Consider the following 19,584-nt stretch of genomic DNA (forward strand, 5'->3'; position numbering starts at 1 on the left):
AAACATTTGCAAATTTTTATTTCGGATCATTGTTTCGGAGCTTGCAAAGTCACAGGATTTTAGAAAACAAGAGGTGTGTTCTACTTCAAGCAGTGCTGCGCAGACCGATCGGTGTATGACATAAAAGTACAGCGAGAGCGAATAGATGCTTTTGAATCGCTCACACGGTAGCCTACTTTGATGTCTGTCTGCACAGTGCCGCTTCAAGTGGAACACACCTGGCTTTGTTGTAGGCATACAGGTATTTCAAAATTCCAACGGTTCACTTTTAAGGGGCGTTGATTTGTTGAACACATGGACAAGTTATTAAAGGAGAGGATTTTTAATTGCTTCTAAATACCCCAAGCCTTGCCTAACACAAAACAAGCACTAGGCATACATTAAAAAAGAACACAATTATTTACAGAACAGCTCAGAGCTGGGTTTCTCTTATTCAAGAGAGGAATGGGAAATAGATAAATTTCGACCTGAAGTGGAACTACGGAGGCGTGATTACAGAACGTTTTGAGCGGAGCTGGGTAGGTCTCTGTTGCTCCACCTCCGCCCGCTCCCCTTTAGACTGTACTCCAGTCCTTGGTGAGGCCTGTGATGCTTTTGCTTCTTGTGAAACTATTTTAGTTGTTGGAGAAGAAATATTCGAACTAACGTTAACTTTACAATGATGTGTGGACAATAATTGTGGCTGCAATAAGGTGAAATAAATGAACACACAATTTTGCAATGATGCAAGGTGGTGTTGGAGTCCCTCCCTCCGATCTCAGATGACTGCAGTTGTAGAGACAGCAGCAGCTCTTTCTCTCTCTCTCTCTCTCTCTCTCTCTCTCTGACCGACAGCAGCAGAAGCAAACATGGCGGCGGTGGAGACACGGGAGTGCGAGACGGAAGGCTGCTGCAGCGAAGCTAAGCTCCAGTGTCCCACCTGCATCAAACTCGGAATTCAAGGCTCATACTTTTGCTCTCAGGTGAAGCTCTGACACTTTGGTTTAAGAAACAAGCGTAGTTCGGGTTTTGTCACGCTGCCGGCCTGCGGGACTGAGCTCAGCATTAGCTAGCTAGCTGTCTTACTGTACATCACAAACAGCCACTTTAACCCTTGCTTTGAGCTTTGACGTTTGCATTAAAGTTTTGTGCATGGTGATTTTCAGCATGACATAGTCTGAGATGTTAAACCCTAACACGGAGTGAAAATGTAAATTAGCGAGCTGTTTCTCTGCTCAACGTGCTTAAATGACTTCAGCTCAGCGTGGCCCGCTTGCTGCTCAGTTGCTAAATCAATACACCAACCCTGTATTTATAATCTCTAAAGTTAAATGACAGCATTATGCATAAATCTGTGCAACCTATAAGGGAGTGTAGATTTAACCCTGACTCTCATCATTCTCGTATGATTTGCTGGGCACTCCTATGTCTCAAATCCTAGTGAGCTGCAACATGGCCATGAATAATGGTCAAAATGCTGTCTAGGTTGGCAGCTCACTGGGTTTTAAGGCCAAACGCCTATGGTCAAAAAATACTGTAGAAGTACACGGCGTATTACATTTTGACACATCTTTGGACTCTTAACACTTTTGGAGAGGCTGGTTTTATGACATGGTGTTGCCAAGTCCAATTTATCTGATTTGGCATTTCCACCTATTCCATCTGATTCAAACATTCACCTTTGCAGCGCTATAATTCAACCTCATGTAGTTCTAAGATTGTATGAAATTCTTTCCTCTGTAGAAACACTTTTCCCCCCGTTTTTTTCTTGCACTGAAAGTCAATTGGGTTCTATGTTGTTTAGAGCCAAACGTTCTTCCGAATATCCTCTGTTATGTTCCACTGAAGAAAGAAAGTGATACAGGTTTGGAACAACATAAGGCCGAGTTAGTGATGACAGAACGTTACAGTGTGTTATGAGCTCTCACTGTAATACTTTAATACGGAGAAGTGCAGAGCTCTGTCATATTATATAGGATATTTTCATCAGCTTTTCTTTCTAATTGTGCTAAAGTACATGATACAACTCGCCTGTAACTAATATATTAGTAGCTGTATGCAATGTAACAGTTCAGTAAAAAATTTTTTTTTACATGCTTCATGTTTTTTCTTTTGATTTAAGACCCATGAAATTACATGATGAACGCGGTTTACTGTGGTTATGTACTTCCTATTCAAACAGGAAGCTAGACATATAAAAATCCTTTACTTTAAAACAAGAGGATTGTGATTTGCTATTTATTGCAAGCATTATTTTTGGACAATAATTTGGATATTCCGGTTATATTCATTGCAAAATCATCACTCATAATCATAATTTTTGATCCGTTTATTGGAAGAGAATGTTACATTTTAAATGCTATAATATACACTACCATTAAAAAGTTTGGGGTCAGTAAGATAAAAAAAAGTCTCTTATGCATTTAGTTAATCAGAAAAATAGTAATGTTGCAAAATACTACAATTTAAATGAACTTTTCTAATATTATAGTTGTATCTATAATAGTTGAAAATGACTAACATATTCTTATAGTATGTATACTCAAGTCTTTGTCACATGATCCTTCAGACATCTGTACTGATTTGTTGCTCAAGAAATTTCTTATTGATGTTGAAAACCATTTTGTTGCTTAATATTTTTGTGAAAACCGTGATACATATTTTCAGGATTCTTTGATGAATATAAAGTTAAAAAAGACAACTTTTTTTTAAAAACATGTCCTCACTGTCACTTTTGATCAATTTAATTAAGAAATATATATATATACACACAGTGGATATAAAGTCTACACACCCCTGTTAAAATGCCAGGTTCTTGTGATGTAAAAGAATGAGACAAAGATTAATCATGTCAGAACTTTTTCCACCTTTAATGTGACCTATAATGTGAACAATTCAATTGAAAAACAAACTGAAATCTTTAAGGACTTTTTTTTTCACTATAACCTGGTTGCATAAGTGTGCACACCCTTAAGCTAACACTTTGAAGCACCTTTTGATTTTATTACAGCACTGTCTTTTTGGGTAGGAGTCTATTGGCATGGCACATCTTGACCTGGCTATTTCTGCCCACTCTTCTTTGCAAAAACACTCCAACTCTGTCAGATTGCGAGGACATCTCCTGTGCACAGCCCTCTTCAGATCACCCCACAGATGTTCAATTGGATTCAGGTCTGGGTCTGGCTGGGCCATTCCAAAATGTTTATCTTCTGGTGAAGCCATGCTTTTGTGGATTTGGATGTGTGCTTTGGGTTGTTGTCGTGCTGAAAGGTGAACTTCCTCTTCAGCTTTCTAACAGACACCTGAAGGCTTTGTGCCAAAATTGCCTGGTATTTGGAAATGTTCATAATTCCCTCCACCCTGACTAATACCCCGGTTCCAGCTGAAGAAAAACAGCCCCAAAGCATGGTGCTGCCACCACCATGCTTCACTGTGGGTATGGTGTTCTTTGGGTGATGTGCAGTGTTGTTTTTGCGCCAAACATACCTTTTGGAATTATGGCCAAAAGAATATGAATATAAAGAATATGGGAGGTTGTTGTCACATGTAGCACACAGCCAGTACTTGCCAGAAATTCCTGCAGTTCCTTTAATGTTGCTGTAGGCCTCTTGGAAGCCTCCCTGACCAGTTTTCTCATCTTTTAATCAATTTTGGAGGAAAGTCCAGTTCTTGCCTGGTAATGTCTCTGTTATGCCATATTTTCTCCACTTGATCATGACTGTCTTCACTGTGTTCCATGGTATATCTAATGCTTTGGAAATTCTATTGTACCCTTCTCCTGACTGATATCTTTCAACAATGAGATCTTTCTGATGCTTTGGAAGCTCTCTGCGGACCATGGCTTTTGCTCTGAGATGCAACTAAGAAAATGTCATAAAAATCCTACTAGAACAGCTGAACTTTATTTGTGATTAATCAGTGACTTTAAATGATGGCAGGTGTGTAATGACTTCTATTTAACATGAGTTTGAATGTGATTGGTTAATTCTGAACACAGCCACATCTCCAGTTTAAGAGGGTGTGCACACCTATGAAACCAGGTCATTGTGAGGTTTTTATTTTTCATTTTTCCCCCTCAAAGATTTCAGTTTGTTTTTCAATTGAATTGTTCACATCATAGGTCACAATAAAAGTGAAAAAAGTTCTGACATGATTAATCTTTGTCTCATTCTTTTACATCACAAGTACCTGGCATTTTAACAGGGGTGTGTAGACTTTTATATCCATTGTATATATTAAACAAATTAGTTCAAAGAAAAAAACTTACTGAACCTAAACTACTTAAAAATGGTAGTGTAATTTTGACACTAGCAAATACATCAACGTTAACAGAAACTTAATTTTTGAGGATATTTGAGAAGTGAAATTGTTTGAGTAATATGAACTTCTAATAAAGTTCTTGTTTGTTTTCAGGAATGTTTCAAAGGCAGCTGGGGAACCCACAAACTGCTCCACAAAAAAGCAAGTATGTGTGTTTTGTTCACTCTCGCTATTGATGAGTGATGTTCAATTCTGCATTTGCATTTTGAATTTTCCATAGTCCATACAAATCATGTCTTGCATATTGCCATCATTAATATCTGGCGTTTTATTTGTAGAGGAGGACAAAGTAAACGATGAGGGAAAGAACTGTGTGGAGAAAGAAATCAACACAGACCCGTGGCCTGGTTACAGATACACTGGTAAACTGCGACCCCACTATCCACTGGTAAGGACGCAGCACACTAGAGATGGACATGAGCACAGACATGATAAAAATTGCAGCACATGCACGCACATGCCGCTTTTCCACTGCATTCTACGGCTCTCTTTTGGGGGTTTTACAGTTTTTTTGGTTGTTTTCAGACACCCATGCGGCTTGTTCCTAGCAACATCCAGAGACCAGACTATGCTGATCATCCTTTGGGTAAGATTGCAAAACCCTTCACACATACATTTGACTCAAATTGACTTCTCTAACCTAGACTAGCTTTATTGCCCCAAGCCCTTTATTTGAGTCATTCCACTATTCCGATCGGCTGTCCTGTTTGATACGCCTGTATGAAGTTTAAACTTTTGACACCTGCAATGGGCCACTGATATACAAGCTTTTAAACTAATGGTCTCACTCTCCATCTCATCTGCAGAAGTGCTGTTTGATTTTCAAAGTGTTTGCTGCAATAGTGCACCTTTTCTGACCACACTAAACTTCTGTTTATTGTAAATACACATCTACTGTAGATGTGCAAGACTAACCTCTGTTTACTGAAAACTCTAACTCTGTTTTTTGTTTGGTATTTTATTGTTGTATCATGATTCCAAGTTCATTAAACTCCAAATCCTAATAATACAGATATGTTTGCGATTAGGAAATGAGAAAAGAGGCCAAATGCATAGTTAAAAAAAGTTATATTGTGAAATATTAACTTTTTTCTATTTTAATGTTTTCTATTTTAATATAATTTAAAATGTAATTTATTCCTGTGATGCAAAGCTGAATTTTCAGCATTACTCCAGTCTTCGGTGTCACATGATCCTTTAGAAATCATTCTAATATGCTGATTTGTTGCTCAAGAAACATTTGTTCATATTATCTAATGTTGAATACTGATGCATGTTTTTCAGGATTCTGTTGAACAGAAAGTTAAAAAGAACAGCATTTATTTGAGAGAAAAATCTTTAGTAACATTATAAATTGCTGTTACTTTTGATTAATTTAATTCTTTATTGCTGAGTAAATGTTAATTTCTCAACAAAAAAAAAAAAATCTTACAGACCCCAAACTTTTAAATGGTAGTGGGTTTTTAAAAATTATAGATTATCACTAACCTCCTAGTTACTATGCAAGTGTGTCTGAGAACAATCAAAAAGGTCTGGTTTTATTTATTTGCAGATGCCACTCTGATATTTTTGATTTAATGCAATGAAACGCAGACGTGTTTAAAGGTCCAGTGTGTAATTTTTAGCGGTATCTAATGGTGAGGTTGTGAACTGCAACCAACAGAAGTTAGGATGGCCGACAGGAAAAGATGTCGTCGTCGCAGATAGCCAGTTAAGCAAGGAGGTTTCTTTACAAAGATCAATTAAGAAATTGTTTACTTAATTATTCAGTAAAACAATGTTATCGTGAATATTATTGTTACTTGTTCATCATTGTGTCAGTGTTTTATTCGCTGACTTTAGCTAGTTTCCTTGCACAAAGAATAACATAGAGAGAGGAAATGCGCTCTGTAGGAGTTTGTCCGTTCAGGGCTACTGTAGAAACATATCAGCGCAAAATGTCTATTTCAATGTAAGGGGACCCGTGGTGTATACTGTATAGTAATGGCTCATTCTAAGGTAATAAAAAAATAACGGTTCATTAGGTAAGGTACCACTGAAAACATAGTTATGTACATGATATTGCATTTCTGTCAACAGATCCTCCTAAATATTACACAATGCACCTTTAAGTGTGACATAAGTGTCAAATACTATTTGGGGTCCCTGTAAATGATGTTCATGATGAAACATTTTTTCAGACAATGATAGATGATACACGTCTTTAAGAACGAATCATGATTTTTCTTCTAGTCTAGATGCATTTCTCATGAATCACTGTGTATTGTGAATAAATGCTCATGTGTCCCTCATTTACGGATGCTGCAGTGTCTTACCGTAAGTAACCATTATGTTGGTGATTAGTTGGTATTAGGCTCCTATAGTTACAGCCTCTCATTCCTCTGTTATTAGCTCATCCTTGAGTCTCCTGCCCCCGGCTTTCAAACAGCAGAATAGTGATGTATTGAAAAAGCCTAAATGTCTTCAAAAGCATTCCCTGGTTAGGTCAGAAGTCTGTGCATTTTTTAACGGTACATTCAATTGCACTTCTTTGTGAGAGCGTGTGTGATGGTCCTGAAGTCACTCTATACACGTTACCATTTATTTCCGTGTGTGTTTTGGGGTGGGCTGCTGCAGTGTGTGTCTGAAGCTCTTCTCTTGCTCTCTGCAGCTGCAGAGGTTGGGTTGTTGGCAGGTACGAAGCCCCGCCGCTTCCCATGTGTGTCTAGCCAGTGCTGTCCTCTTGTTTTAATAGTATTAAAGGGAGCGGTTGACTCCGCAGTGGGCGTGTGAGTGTATTTTTGTGAGCGAGAGTGTGTCTGTGTAGTAGCATGGCTCTTTTTGTTTCTGCATGGCTGATATCGTCACTCAGCTGGGACTAGAGGTGGGCGATATGACCAAACGTTTTATTGCTTTTGCTGAGAATTCAATGAAATATGGTACATCTAAACTTGCGTTAATACTTTTTTTTAGACACATCCTGTTATCTCTTTATGCATTACTACTACATAAGGGCTTTTTACTGTTTACATAAAGGCTCTAGCATTTCGCATCCTCATATAATATATTGCTGACGATACAATACAATTGTTTCATCTACTGTAAAGGTGAGAATGAAATGCTCTCTTCAATCTAGTTGACACATTTTCTGTCACCATTTGACATTTTTTTCTCCCAAACACTGAAATGTACTGTTTATACTATGCTAGTGTTTCTGTGACTGTCCAAAGCATGTGAATATGCATGCGATTGGCGGTTTGTTGCTAAGCAGCATCTAGCCATAACATTCTAGCATTTTGTACACATTTGGCACCGCAATGTTCCAGAGCAGGGTTTCATAAGCCTGGGTAAAACACAATGCTAACCCCACTTCTAAACGTTTTGTGAAACGTTTCTCTACCCGGGGTTAAAAACAGTGCTTAGAGCAACGATAACCTGGGATTAAAGGGTTAGTTCACCCAAAAATTTAAATTCTGTCAGTAATTTCTCACCCTCATGTTGTTCCATCCCCGTAAGACCTTCGTTCATCTTCGGAACACAAATTAAGATATTTTTTTATTAAATCTGGGAGCTGGATCACTCCTCCATAGGCTTCTAAGGGATTGAAACGTGTTCCCCGAAAAGTTATTAAAGACATCGTTAAAATAGTCCAAGTGACTACAGTGGCTCAATCTTAAGTCGATCAAACGTCGAGAATACTTTTTGTGCGGAAAAAATAAATATCGACTTTATTTCAACTATTCATTTCCTTCTCTGTGGGCCTTGAGTCAGTTCACTAGTATAATAGCGTAGTGCTTCTGTGTTGCACGTCACCCGCATAACCAGCATCGGCCAATAGTGAGCCTACGTGTGACGTGGCTCTACACAATCACACTACGTGAACTGACTAGAGGCCCATAGAGAAGGAAATGAATAGTTGAAATGAAGTCGTTATTTTTGTTTGTTTTTGCGCACACAAAATATTCTCGTCGCTTGATAAATTTAAGATTGAGCCACTGTAGTCACTTGGACTATTTTAACGATGTCTTTAATAACTTTTCGGGGAACAAGTTTCAATCCTTTAAGAAGCCTATGGAGGAGTGATCCAGCTCTCAGATTTAATCAAAAATATCTTAATTCGTGTTCCGAAGATGAACGGAGGTCTTATGGGGTTGGAACTAGAGATGCTCCGATCAGCATTTTTGGGGCCGATCACCGATTACCGATCACCAAAATCATGATCTGCCGATTGCCGATCACTGCCGATCACAGAATGGCAGGGTGATGGTAATCTTTTATCTATAATATAGCAGACTTTGCACCATTTGTAGATATTTGTTCATTTAATTGTATTTAGAAAATGAGATGTCTTAAGGCTACTGTAGGCCAGCTTTCCCAAATAAGGCAGAGTAACATTAAATTATTCCAAACATAGAGGGGTCAGGCAGACCAACACACATCAGATCAGCCTAATGGGAGGGGATCAAGTTACACTTAGGCATATTTGGAAATTGTAGCCTCTTAATACACCCACTACATTTACTAATTGGCAACAAAATGTACAACTTGTTACAACAAAACTGGCTACTGATAAAAGGACAAAACTATGGCAAGTTTTTTTCTGTTATTATTATGAACGTCTGATGTAGTTGAGCAGAATGCTCTTTTATGAAGTTACTTCATTAATTAAAGGACATATTTAATGAGATTATGCCTGAAAAGGTTTTGGATTTTTTATCATATGTTCATTTAAAAATATATATTGTATAAAATGACTTATTGTTTTGTTTTGTTTTGTTTTATTGTATTTATATGGTATTTTTATAATTGAATTTTTGCCATGAAAATAGCTTTGAATGCTGACATGGCATTAAATAAAATATCCTGAATCTGATGTAGTTGAGGAACAAACTACGTCAGATCAAAAAAAATAAAATACCACCACCACTTTTGAAACATCTCGTGGCACGAATGTACCAATACAAATAAATAAAAACATCTCCAGTTAACTCAGAGCATTCATTTTGTTCATTTGTTAAATAAGAGGCGATCTAGCGCTGAAATGTTTTTTTTTTTTTATCAAGTGATCAAAGTGCTCGTTGCCGCAGCGATCAGTGGCGCAGATACCGCGTTCTGTTGTGGCTCGCGCGGTGCACGGCCTTCACTCGGACGCGTGCTTCAATCCGTTGGGAGACTCCCTATTCGTTCCGGTGAAGGAGAACTCATGTTGCCACTGCCAAGCTCCACTCTGCTGTTGTGTGCCCGTGCGCCTCGCATGCAGGTGGGAAAAAGTCGCGCGAGTAATTTACGTCACGTGATCGGCTTTTTTAATCGGCGCTTTTGGGGTTCGCCGATCAATCTATTTTTAGCCAATATCGGCCGATCATGATCGGCATCCGATCAATCGGAGCATCCCTAGTTGGAACAACATGAGGGTGAGTAATTACTGACAGAATTTTCATTTTTGGGTGAACTAACCCTTTAAGTGCAGTGTGAAAAGCCCTATAGAGTGTATTTGTCGCTATACTAAATCTCTATCTCTACCGCCACACGATATATAGTCATACCGCCCAGCCCCAGCAGGAACTGTCTGTGATCACATCATTGCCAAACTGTCATGTCCTAGACCTCACTAGATCAGCGACCGTGTGTGTGTGTGTGTGTGTGTGTGTGTGTGTGTGTGTGTTTGTCTCTAAGAAGTGGTTATGTCGTCTTCATTAGCTGACTGGAGACTGTGCTGTTGAGATTCGGTTGTGGTAAAGGTCAGTAGGCAGAGCTAGTCAGTATATATGAGTTATAGTAAGATCATGCTTTTGTGGGTAGATGGCTATCAGTGTACTTTACTGCTCACCAATTCACAAATTCATCACGTCTTTCAGGAATGTCAGAATCAGAGCAGACCATGAAAGGGACGTCTCAGATTAAGATCCTCAACGCTGAAGAGATTGAGGGCATGAGAGTTGTCTGCAAGGTAAATCAACATCATAACTCCACAAATAATAACTTTGCATGCAGAATAATAACTGTGAAATGTTACAGTTGAAGTTTTGGGTGTTGTTGTGAGAGTCAGGGATAAAGTACAATAACAACCAAATATTAGATAACAGGAATCTGTATAGTTAATGAACTAGCTTTAGTTTTGTGTTGTACCTGAATGAACAGAATTACGTGGTTAATGTGTAACATCCAAAATACAATTCGAGAAAGATTGTCCTATGTTAGAATTTTTATTCTGAGTGGCGTCCCATAAACTGACGTAATCCATCCATCTTCTTCCGCTTATCCGGGGCCGGGTCGCAGGGGGCAGCAGTCTAAGCAGAGATGCCCAGACTTCCCTCTCCCTAGACACTTCCTCCAGCTCTTCCGGGGGGACACCGAGGCGTTCCCAGGCCAGCCGGGAGACATAGTCTCTCCAGCGTGTCCTAGGTCTTCCCCGGGGTCTCCTCCCAGTGGGACGTGCCCGGAACACCTCCCCGGGAAGGCGTCCAGGAGCCATCCGGAACAGATGCCCGAGCCACCTCAGCTGACATCCTCCCGAGTGACCGAGCTTCTCACCCTATCTCTAAGGGATCGCCCAGCCACCCTGCGGAGAAAGCTCATTTTGGCCGCCTGTATCCGGGATCTTGTTCTTTCGGTCATGACCATAGGTGAGAGTAGGAACGTAGATTGACCGGTAAATCGAGAGCTTTGCCTTACGGCTCAGCTCCTTCTTCACCACAACAGACCGGTACATCGATTGCATTACTGCAGAAGCTGCACCGATCCGTCTGTCAATCTCCCGTTCCATCCTTCCCTCACTCGTGAACAAAACCCCAAGATACTTAAACTCCTCCACTTGAGGAAGGATCTCTCCACCAACCTAAAGTGAGCAAGCCACCCTTTTCCGACTGAGGACCATGGCCTCGGATTTGGAGGTGCTGATTTTCATCCCAGCCGCTTCACACTCGGCTGCAAACCGCCCCAGTGCATGCTGAAGGTCCTGGTGTGAAGGGGCCAACACAACAACATTATCCGCAAAAAGCAGAGACGAAATCGCGTGGTCCCCAAACCTGACACCCTCCGGCCCCTGGCTGCGCCTAGAAATTCTGTCCATAAAAACTATGAACAGAACCGGCGATAAAGGGCAGCCCTGCCGGAGTCCAACATGCACCGGGAAGAAGTCTGACTTACTACCGGCAGTGCGAACCAAGCTCCTGCTTTGGTCATACAGGCACCGGACAGCCCTTAGCAAAGGACCCCGGACCCCATACTCCCGAAGCACCCTCCACAGGCCGCCGCGAGGGACACAGTCGAATGCCTTCTCCAAATCCACAAAGCACATGTGGACTGGTTGGGCAAACTCCCATGTACCCTCCAGCACCCTGTAGAGAGTATAGAGCTGGTCCAGTGTTCCACGGCCCGGACGAAAACCGCACTGTTCCTCCTTAATCCGAGGTTCCACTATCGGCCGTATTCTCCTCTCCAGTACCCTGGCATAGACTTTCCCAGGGAGGCTGAGAAGTGTGATCCCCCTGTAGTTAGAACACACCCTCCGGTCCCCCTTCTTAAAAAGAGGTACCACCACCCCGGTCTGCCATCCCAGAGGCACTGTCCCCGACCGCCACGCAATGCTGCAGAGGCGTGTTAGCCAAGACAGCCCCACAACATCCAGAGACTTGAGGTACTCAGGGCGGATCTCATGTCCGACGACATCCCCAGTTGAGGTCAACAGCCGCCCACCTCCACTGTAAACAGCGTTGGTTGGGCATTGTTTCCCTCTCCTGAGGCGCCGGACAGTTTGCCAGAATCTCTTCGAGGCCAGTCGATAGTCCTTCTCCATGGCCTCACCAAACTCCTCCCAGGCCCGAGTTTTTGCCTCCACAACCACCCGGGCTGCAGTCCGCTTGGCCTGCCGGTACCTGTCAGCTACCTCAGGAGTCCCACAAGCCAACCAGGCCCGATAGGACTCCTTCTTCAGCTTGACGGCATCCTTTACTTCCGGTGTCCGACACCGGGTTCGGGGATTGCCGCCTCGACAGGCACCGTAGACCTTACGGCCACAGCTTCGAGCAGCCGCTTCGACAATGGAGGTGGAGAACATGGTCCACTCAGACTCAATATCTCCAGCCTCCCTCGGAATCTGGTCGTGGCTCCGCCGGAGGTGGGAGTTGAAGATCTCTCTGACAGGAGACTCGGCCAAACGTTCCCAGCAAACCCTTACAGTACGCTTGGGTCTGCCGAGTCTATCCAGCCTCCTCCCCCGACATCGGATCCAACTCACCACCAGGTGGTGATCAGTTGACAGCTCCGACCCTCTCTTCACCCGAGTGTCCAAGACATACGGCCGCAGGTCAGATGAAACGACCACAAAGTCGATCATCGACCTGCAACCTAGGGTGTCCTGGTGCCACGTGCACTGGTGGACACCCTTATGCTTGAACATGGTGTTCGTTATGGACAAACTGTAACTAGCACAGAAGTCCAATAACTGAACACTGCTCAGGTTCAGGTTGGGGGGGCCGTTCCTCCCAATCACGCCCCTCCAGGTGTCACTGTCGTTGCCCACGTGAGCGTTGAAGTCCCCCAGCAGAATGACGTAGTCCCCAGTCTCCTCCCAGAGACCCCAAGAAGGCCGGGTACTCTGCACTGCCGTTTGGCCCGTAGGCACACACGACAGTGAGAGACCTATCCCCAACCCGTAGGCGCAGGGAAGCGACCCTCTCGTTCACCGGGGTAAACTCCAACACATGGCGGCTGAGCTGGGGGGCTATAAGCAAACCCACACCAGCCCGTCGCCTCTCACCATGGGCAACTCCAGAGTGGTGTAGAGTCCATCCTCTCTCAAGGAGTGTGGTTCCAGAGCCCAAGCCATGCGTAGAGGGGATCCCGACTATCTCTAGTCGGAACCTCTCAACCTCACGCACCATCTCAGGCTCCTTCCCCGCCAGGGAGGTGATGTTCCACTAAGGCTAGTTTCCGTGTCCAGGGATCGGGTCGTCAAGGTCCCCGCCTTGGACTGCTGCCCGATCCTCTCTACACCTGCCCCTTACGGCTCTTCCTGCAGGTGGTGAGCCCACGGGAAGGCGGTCCCAAGTCGCTCCTTCGGGCTGAGCCCGGCCGGACCCCGTGGGGAGAGGCCCGGCCACCAGGCGCTCGCATACGAGCCCCAACCCCGGGCCTGGCTCCAGGGTGAGGCCCCGGCTGCGCCATACCGGGCGACGTCACGGTCCTTGAATTTTTGTCAATCATAAGGGATTTTGAACCACTCTTAGTCTGACCCATCGCCTAGGAACTGTTTGCCTTGGGAGACCCTACCAGGGGCATATAGCCCCAGACAACATAGCTACTAGGGTCATTCGGGTACTCAAACCCCTCCACCACGTTAAGGTGGCAGTTCAAGGAGGGGTAAACTGACGTAATGTGTGTGTATATATATTTTTTTTCATGTTTCATTTGCCTGTCATGTAATGCAATGCATCAGTTTTAGCAAATCAGCTTGAAGGTTACCGAAATAAAAACAGGAATACTGAGTATGAACAAATGTAATAGATTTAATTAGGATGCATGGAGTGAGGCATTTGTATGCCTCTATTTAACTTCTAATTGCTCTGCTGCTGTTTGTTCTCCCTTTGATTTTTTTATTTTATTCAATTAGTCATTTATTGCTAGGAGAACCTCAGAAAAACAAAATGATTTCACACATTTTATGTAAATCAGCTGAAAAATTGACTAGTGTCGGTCTATCATGTCTATTATGAGCTGAAGAGATTTGAATTGTTGACTATACATATTCTTTCTTTCTTAAGCAAATTTAAAAACAACCATGGGTTGACAAGTGCTTTACATAGAATAAGAGAAAAACAAATTAATTAAATATAAAAAAAATACAAAGCAAGATAATATACCTATTTGACTTGTATTTTAGACTAACATGATCTGTTCAAATAAATAGGATTTTAGCATAGATTTAAAAACTGAAAGAAAAGGTTCTGTTCAGATGGCTACTGGGAGCTTGTTCCAGAGTGTTGGACGAGCGGTAGCAAATGCTCGATCACCTTCACAAATGTCCCGATCTGAGTGGTTGCGATGATTTGTGTGGACGCACAACTACGCAAGATAGACTGGTGCAAGATTATGTAATGATTTAAAAACCAAAGTTAAAATGCAACCAATGCAAGGAAAGCAAGATAGTGGTGATGTTCTGAAATTTACATGTGCCAGTTTCCTCCTTCAGCTGGCTCGAGAAGTACTTGACATTGCTGGCATGATGGTGAAACCTGGAATGACAACAGAGGAGATCGATCATGCGGTGCATTTGGTAAAACTTCACAATCTTTTCTCTTTAAATATTAAAAACTAGTAGTCTGATCGATGCATTGTTTAAATACTGGTTATCTAAGGGGAAATGTGAAATTGCTGATGCCTTCATATGGAAATTTGTCTATTTTATTTGTTCTAAAGCAGTGGTTCTTTACCTTTTTGACTCCAAAGAGTACGCCTGGCCCTTTTGTTATAAAATGAATAAACTCAAAAATATGTCAGCTTAAATTTAAATAATTTTAAGACATTTTGGGGTCCCCCTGGAAGTTTGCTGAGGCCCCCTAGTGGGCCCTGGACTCCTGACTGAGAACCACTGCTCTAAAAGTCATGGTTCGTGCTGGACTACTTTTTGCCAGTTATATTCTAGAAAAAGAGTAATTATTTGAAAATGAATATGAATGAAAGAATACATAGATTTTGTTTTTGTAAACTCTACTTTTGTTATGGTTTGAGTTGTGCTGCCTGTATATGGCCATCTTGTGTGTTGTTATTGATCCTAATCTGGTGTCTCCATCTTTACTTGTTAAGGCGTGTACAGCGAGGAACTGCTACCCCTCTCCTCTGAACTACTACAACTTTCCCAAGTCCTGCTGCACCTCGGTCAATGAAGTCATCTGTCATGGGATACCTGACCGCCGTCTCCTTCAAGACGGGGACATACTGAACAGTATGTATCAGCATGCATGTGCACATTACGATATACGTGCATCTTACTTGCGAGATGTTACAGGAGATCTTATTTTTGCCTCCAAGAATGCTGTTTTAAAAGAATATACACACTCTCCTTCTAAATTTAAAATATATTACATATTTCAGTTAGTCCAGATGTCAGCTACACATTAACTAGGCATTAAGAGATCTGTGCGTGACTTTTTTAAATTTATTTATTTATTTTTGCACACTTTCACTGTTCTGTAAATGTGTTGCCAGTGTCCAGACTGATGTTTTTTCCTCCTGCTCAGTTTATGATCATGATCTTAGCTGAATGCATAATCAAATCAGTTTGTCACTGTGTAGTTTTCTGCAGTTCTGCGAAAACTAGATGCGAAAACTAAATGCAGAAAAACATTCAGACTTAAGTTGAATTGCACTTCATATTACATGTTTACTTGACCAATCATATGTTATTTTTCCCCTGCAGTCGATATAACAGTTTACCACAATGGTTACCATGGAGATCTGAATGAAACTTTTTTTGTGGGTGAAGTAGATGAGGGAGCCAAGAGATTGGTTCTGACCACTTATGAATGTCTTATGCAAGCCATTGACTCTGGTGAGAATTAAACTACTTGCAAACAAGCACTAAACAATTCAACAGACCCCATGCTATGTGAATTAGACATTTTATTTGGCATAGTGTACAGTATGTTTGTCTGATGTGATGTACACTAATGACCTTTAGAGGGCAGACTTGCACAGTGGGATGTCTGTGTTGTGATCTGAGGTGTTTTTTTGCTGTCTTGTCTAGTAAAGCCTGGTATTCGGTACCGTGAGCTAGGGAACATCATCCAGAAACACGCCCAGGCCAATGGCTTCTCTGTGGTACGGAGCTACTGTGGTCACGGCATTCACAAACTATTCCACACGGCACCAAACGTACCGCACTATGCCAGTGAGTAACATCTAGTCCAGTTTGATGCAGTCTGAATGATAAAAACATTGCATACTGTGATGTAAATCTGCAGAGATTGCAAACACTCATAAAGCTTGTACTGTCCTTGTTTTTTGTATTTCTACAGAGAATAAAGCAGTTGGAGTGATGAAGCCTGGACATGTGTTTACTATTGAGCCCATGATTTGCGAAGGTAAGAACAATGTGTGAGGGACTGCAGATGAAATTTAGCTTTGTAGCTAATTCTGGGACAGTTCTTTATTGTCCATTGTCCTAAATAAAAAAAATAAAAATAAAAGTTTTTCCCTAAAAAGTTTAATAAGTAAGGCTGTCAAAGTTAATATCATGTTTTTTTTCAAAAAGAATAAGCAGCACAACTGTTCACAACATTAATAATAAGAAATTTTTCTTGAGCAGCAAATCAGAACATTAAAATGATTTCTTAAGGATAATGTGAAACAATGGTTGTTGATAATTCAGCTTTGTCATCACAGGAATGAATTGCATTATAAAATATATAAAAAATAAAAAATAGTTATTTTAATTACAATAATATTTCACAATATTACAGTTTTTAATGTATTTTGTTCAAATAAATGCAGCATTGGTGAGCATAAGGGACTTTTTTCAAAAAGTCTTTATCAGCATAAAACTTTTGAGTGGCTGGGTATAACTGAACTATTTTGTTTTGTATTCCTACAATATTCTTGTGTATTTGCAAGCAAATTGCTGAACCCATCAACTGCACAAGTTTTCTTTCCTTCAACATACTGTTAACTATAAAAAAAATTTAGACTCAGTGTGATTTAAATATTATAATCAATTGATTATTAAAGAGTCTTTGCTCTGTGCAGGTGGTTGGCAAGATGAGACGTGGCCAGATGGTTGGACTGCAGTCACTCGTGACGGCAAACGCTCGGCCCAGTTTGAGCACACGCTCCTTGTGACGGAGACTGGCTGTGAGATCCTCACACGTCGCCTTGAGGATAATGGCCGTGCTCACTTCCTGTCCCAAATGTAGGATGGTAGGGTTATATCAGCCCTGTTGTGCAGTGAAGGATACAGCAGCTCTGCCCCATGTCACCAATCAGCCAATCACATTGTGGTTCTCTGTTGGGCAGGAGATGATTGGCCAAGTGGCCGTATCAGTGGATTTGGGCAGGAGATGGAGATTTGGTAACTTTTGAATGTGTCACCTGGCAGTCACATTAATCAGCTTGGATCTGAGAAAATTTAAAGGCACTGGCCTTTAGTCTGGTTTCAGTGCCACCACACTCTGTCTTCAAGGCAGAGGTATCTGCGTGAGTGGTTTTGCGTGTACGCACCTGTGTGTTTATGAGAGTGTGTCGGCTGTGTGAGGTTTGCTGTCTCTGTCTGCTTCAGTGTGTTTGTATGCCTTGGCTCGTTGCAGTGTACCGGGTCTGTTTTGTAAGCCATTGTTGAGGTTTGAGATGCAACAAGTGTATGTGATAAAACCCTGTGGAGTCTCTCCAAACCTTATCAAATCAAGATTGATATATGAAAACTCTTTACAGCTGAAAGAGTGCCTCGTAATGTTATTGAACATTGTACAAATGTTTTTCATGAACTTCTACCAGCGTTAATAAGGTTCAATTAAATCAATCCAGTTTGAGTGAGAATGTCACCTAGGGAAACATTAGTTTAGGTACAATGGTGTACAATTATGTTTTGTGATGGGGAGAGGATGGCCTTACTGAATGTCCTCTCACTGCAGTCATCTTACTCAATGACTAGATGATTTTTGTTTGTCTTTGGTTGTTTAATGCCACTTAAAGAGCAATGCGAATGTCAAAAAAAAACAGTTGCAGGCCTCTTTATCAGTTTGATGCATCTCATGGAATCAAGTAGAGTGTTTCAGTATTCAAGCTGAATTAAAGTATATTTTCTCCTTTATTTGGACTTGTTAGTTTTTTTAATGTACAACAAATGCCAAACTTCATACAATCACAACAGAATGCAATTTCAACAATGACTTATGAAAGCAGGTGAAAAGATAATTCAAGAAGTTCCTCTGTATTGAATTTTTGTTGCTTTTGGTGAAACAATTAAATTTCTTGCCAAGCAGAACTGGAGTACAAGATTCAATCCATCATTTTAGTTCTACACCTTTCAGAAATAGTTAGTTAATTTAACGAGTATTAAAGGGTAACTAAACACTAAAACAACTTTTTTTAGTTAATTATCTGTAAGAATGGAGCTTCATAAATGCTGTTCATTGATTCGAGTACATTTTTTGACATTTGGGTATAACGTGTTTTAATTTTCAAATATATGGTGCAAAAACGTCTGAGTGCTGCCCTCTTCAGGTTAAACGGAAAGCTCCTGCAGTAGGGGTACTTTCTGACGTAGAATACTCTCTGACGTCACTCTGTCACGCCGTTGGTGCGAGCTCACCACGCCCTTGGCAGCCCCTTGTATAAAAGCATCTGGTTCCGTCAAAACTACTGTAGCGAGTCAGGAGTTGGTAACGAGTATTGAAAACGATCAGGATAGGTATATATTAGCATCTAGTTAGCATAGCATTTATTTAGTTATTTAGATTATTTTGTGTAGCCTAGGCAGTTAATCTCGCCTATTGCTCCAGTGTGCAACCTGCATTTTACGTGGGATTGCTTCTCCATGAAGCATATTTTTAATCACAATTTATGTTCCTTCTTATTAGGCTAAAGTTAATCCTCTGGTGTCGACAAACACGCCGGCGCGATTTGCTGATTATTTTTTTCACATAGCAGCAAAATATAATGAACGTAATAGTAATAATAATCCTGGAAAAAATTACCTCAAAATGACTGAATATAAGAATAATCGGATGCCGATCGCGATGCAGGATCTAGACCGCAGTTTGAGCTGGTGACCGCAGTTCAGGTGAAGGCGGGGGAGAAAAGTTCTCGACTTCAAATGACCGCTCTGTTGCAAAGCTACTTGCGTCACTCCATTTTAGCTAGTTTGACAGCAGCTGTCACTGCGGGTCTCAGGTGCACAATTTCCAATCTGGAGTGTGGTTTCACTTTTTTGCGTTTTTAAGCCCCCAAAACGCCGTCGCCGTATAAACGAAAGGCACATCCGATAAAATATTTTACGTTTTCACCCGGAATCGTTCTCGTGTAAACAGGGCCTTAAACTGTGGTGTAGAAGTTGGGTGACGATATTTTGCTTCTCATGTGGATATATTCAGTATGCATCGAATGCTGTAAGACAGGAAAAATTGTTAAAAGGTTGACCGGATTAACTTGAGATGTGAGAAATATACCATTATCCAGTTTTCATGAGGTTGATGGCATCATTGATCTCCTCCAGATCCATTTTGTGTGTTATAAACTCGTCAAGCTTTATTTTGCCGGCCATCTAGTCTTGAAGCAGTTGTGGAATAGAGTCCTTGACCTTAAAACCCTATT

The 19,584-nt window shown here is 41.4% G+C and overlaps 1 protein-coding gene across 1 annotated transcript; it reads left to right on the top strand.

The window, feature by feature from the left end:
- Nucleotides 1-536: 536 nt before the first annotated feature.
- Nucleotides 537-18,253, top strand: metap1 (methionyl aminopeptidase 1). The gene is made up of 12 exons (XM_077237369.1): nucleotides 537-576; nucleotides 731-962; nucleotides 4,393-4,444; nucleotides 4,578-4,687; nucleotides 4,825-4,885; nucleotides 10,137-10,228; nucleotides 14,471-14,554; nucleotides 15,085-15,223; nucleotides 15,698-15,829; nucleotides 16,025-16,168; nucleotides 16,296-16,361; nucleotides 17,023-18,253. Exons 2-12 carry the CDS (start codon nucleotides 849-851, stop codon nucleotides 17,187-17,189), a joined length of 1,161 nt encoding a protein of 386 aa, XP_077093484.1. The 5' UTR covers nucleotides 537-576; nucleotides 731-848; the 3' UTR covers nucleotides 17,190-18,253.
- The last annotated feature ends 1,331 nt before the right edge of the window (nucleotides 18,254-19,584 follow it).

Source organism: Siphateles boraxobius, unplaced genomic scaffold (genome assembly GCF_051911475.1).
Source record: "Siphateles boraxobius isolate OS27281-9 unplaced genomic scaffold, OSU_SipBor_1 20, whole genome shotgun sequence".
In the NCBI taxonomy this organism is placed as follows: domain Eukaryota; kingdom Metazoa; phylum Chordata; class Actinopteri; order Cypriniformes; family Leuciscidae; genus Siphateles; species Siphateles boraxobius.

Coding starts and splice junctions, on each gene's coding strand:
- metap1 (XM_077237369.1), top strand. CDS start 849: ATGGCGGCGGTGGAGACACGGGAGTGCGAGACGGAAGGCTGCTGCAGC. Junction 4,886..10,136: donor CTATGCTGATCATCCTTTGG/GTAAGATTGCAA, acceptor CACGTCTTTCAG/GAATGTCAGAATCAGAGCAG. Junction 14,555..15,084: donor TCGATCATGCGGTGCATTTG/GTAAAACTTCAC, acceptor TTACTTGTTAAG/GCGTGTACAGCGAGGAACTG.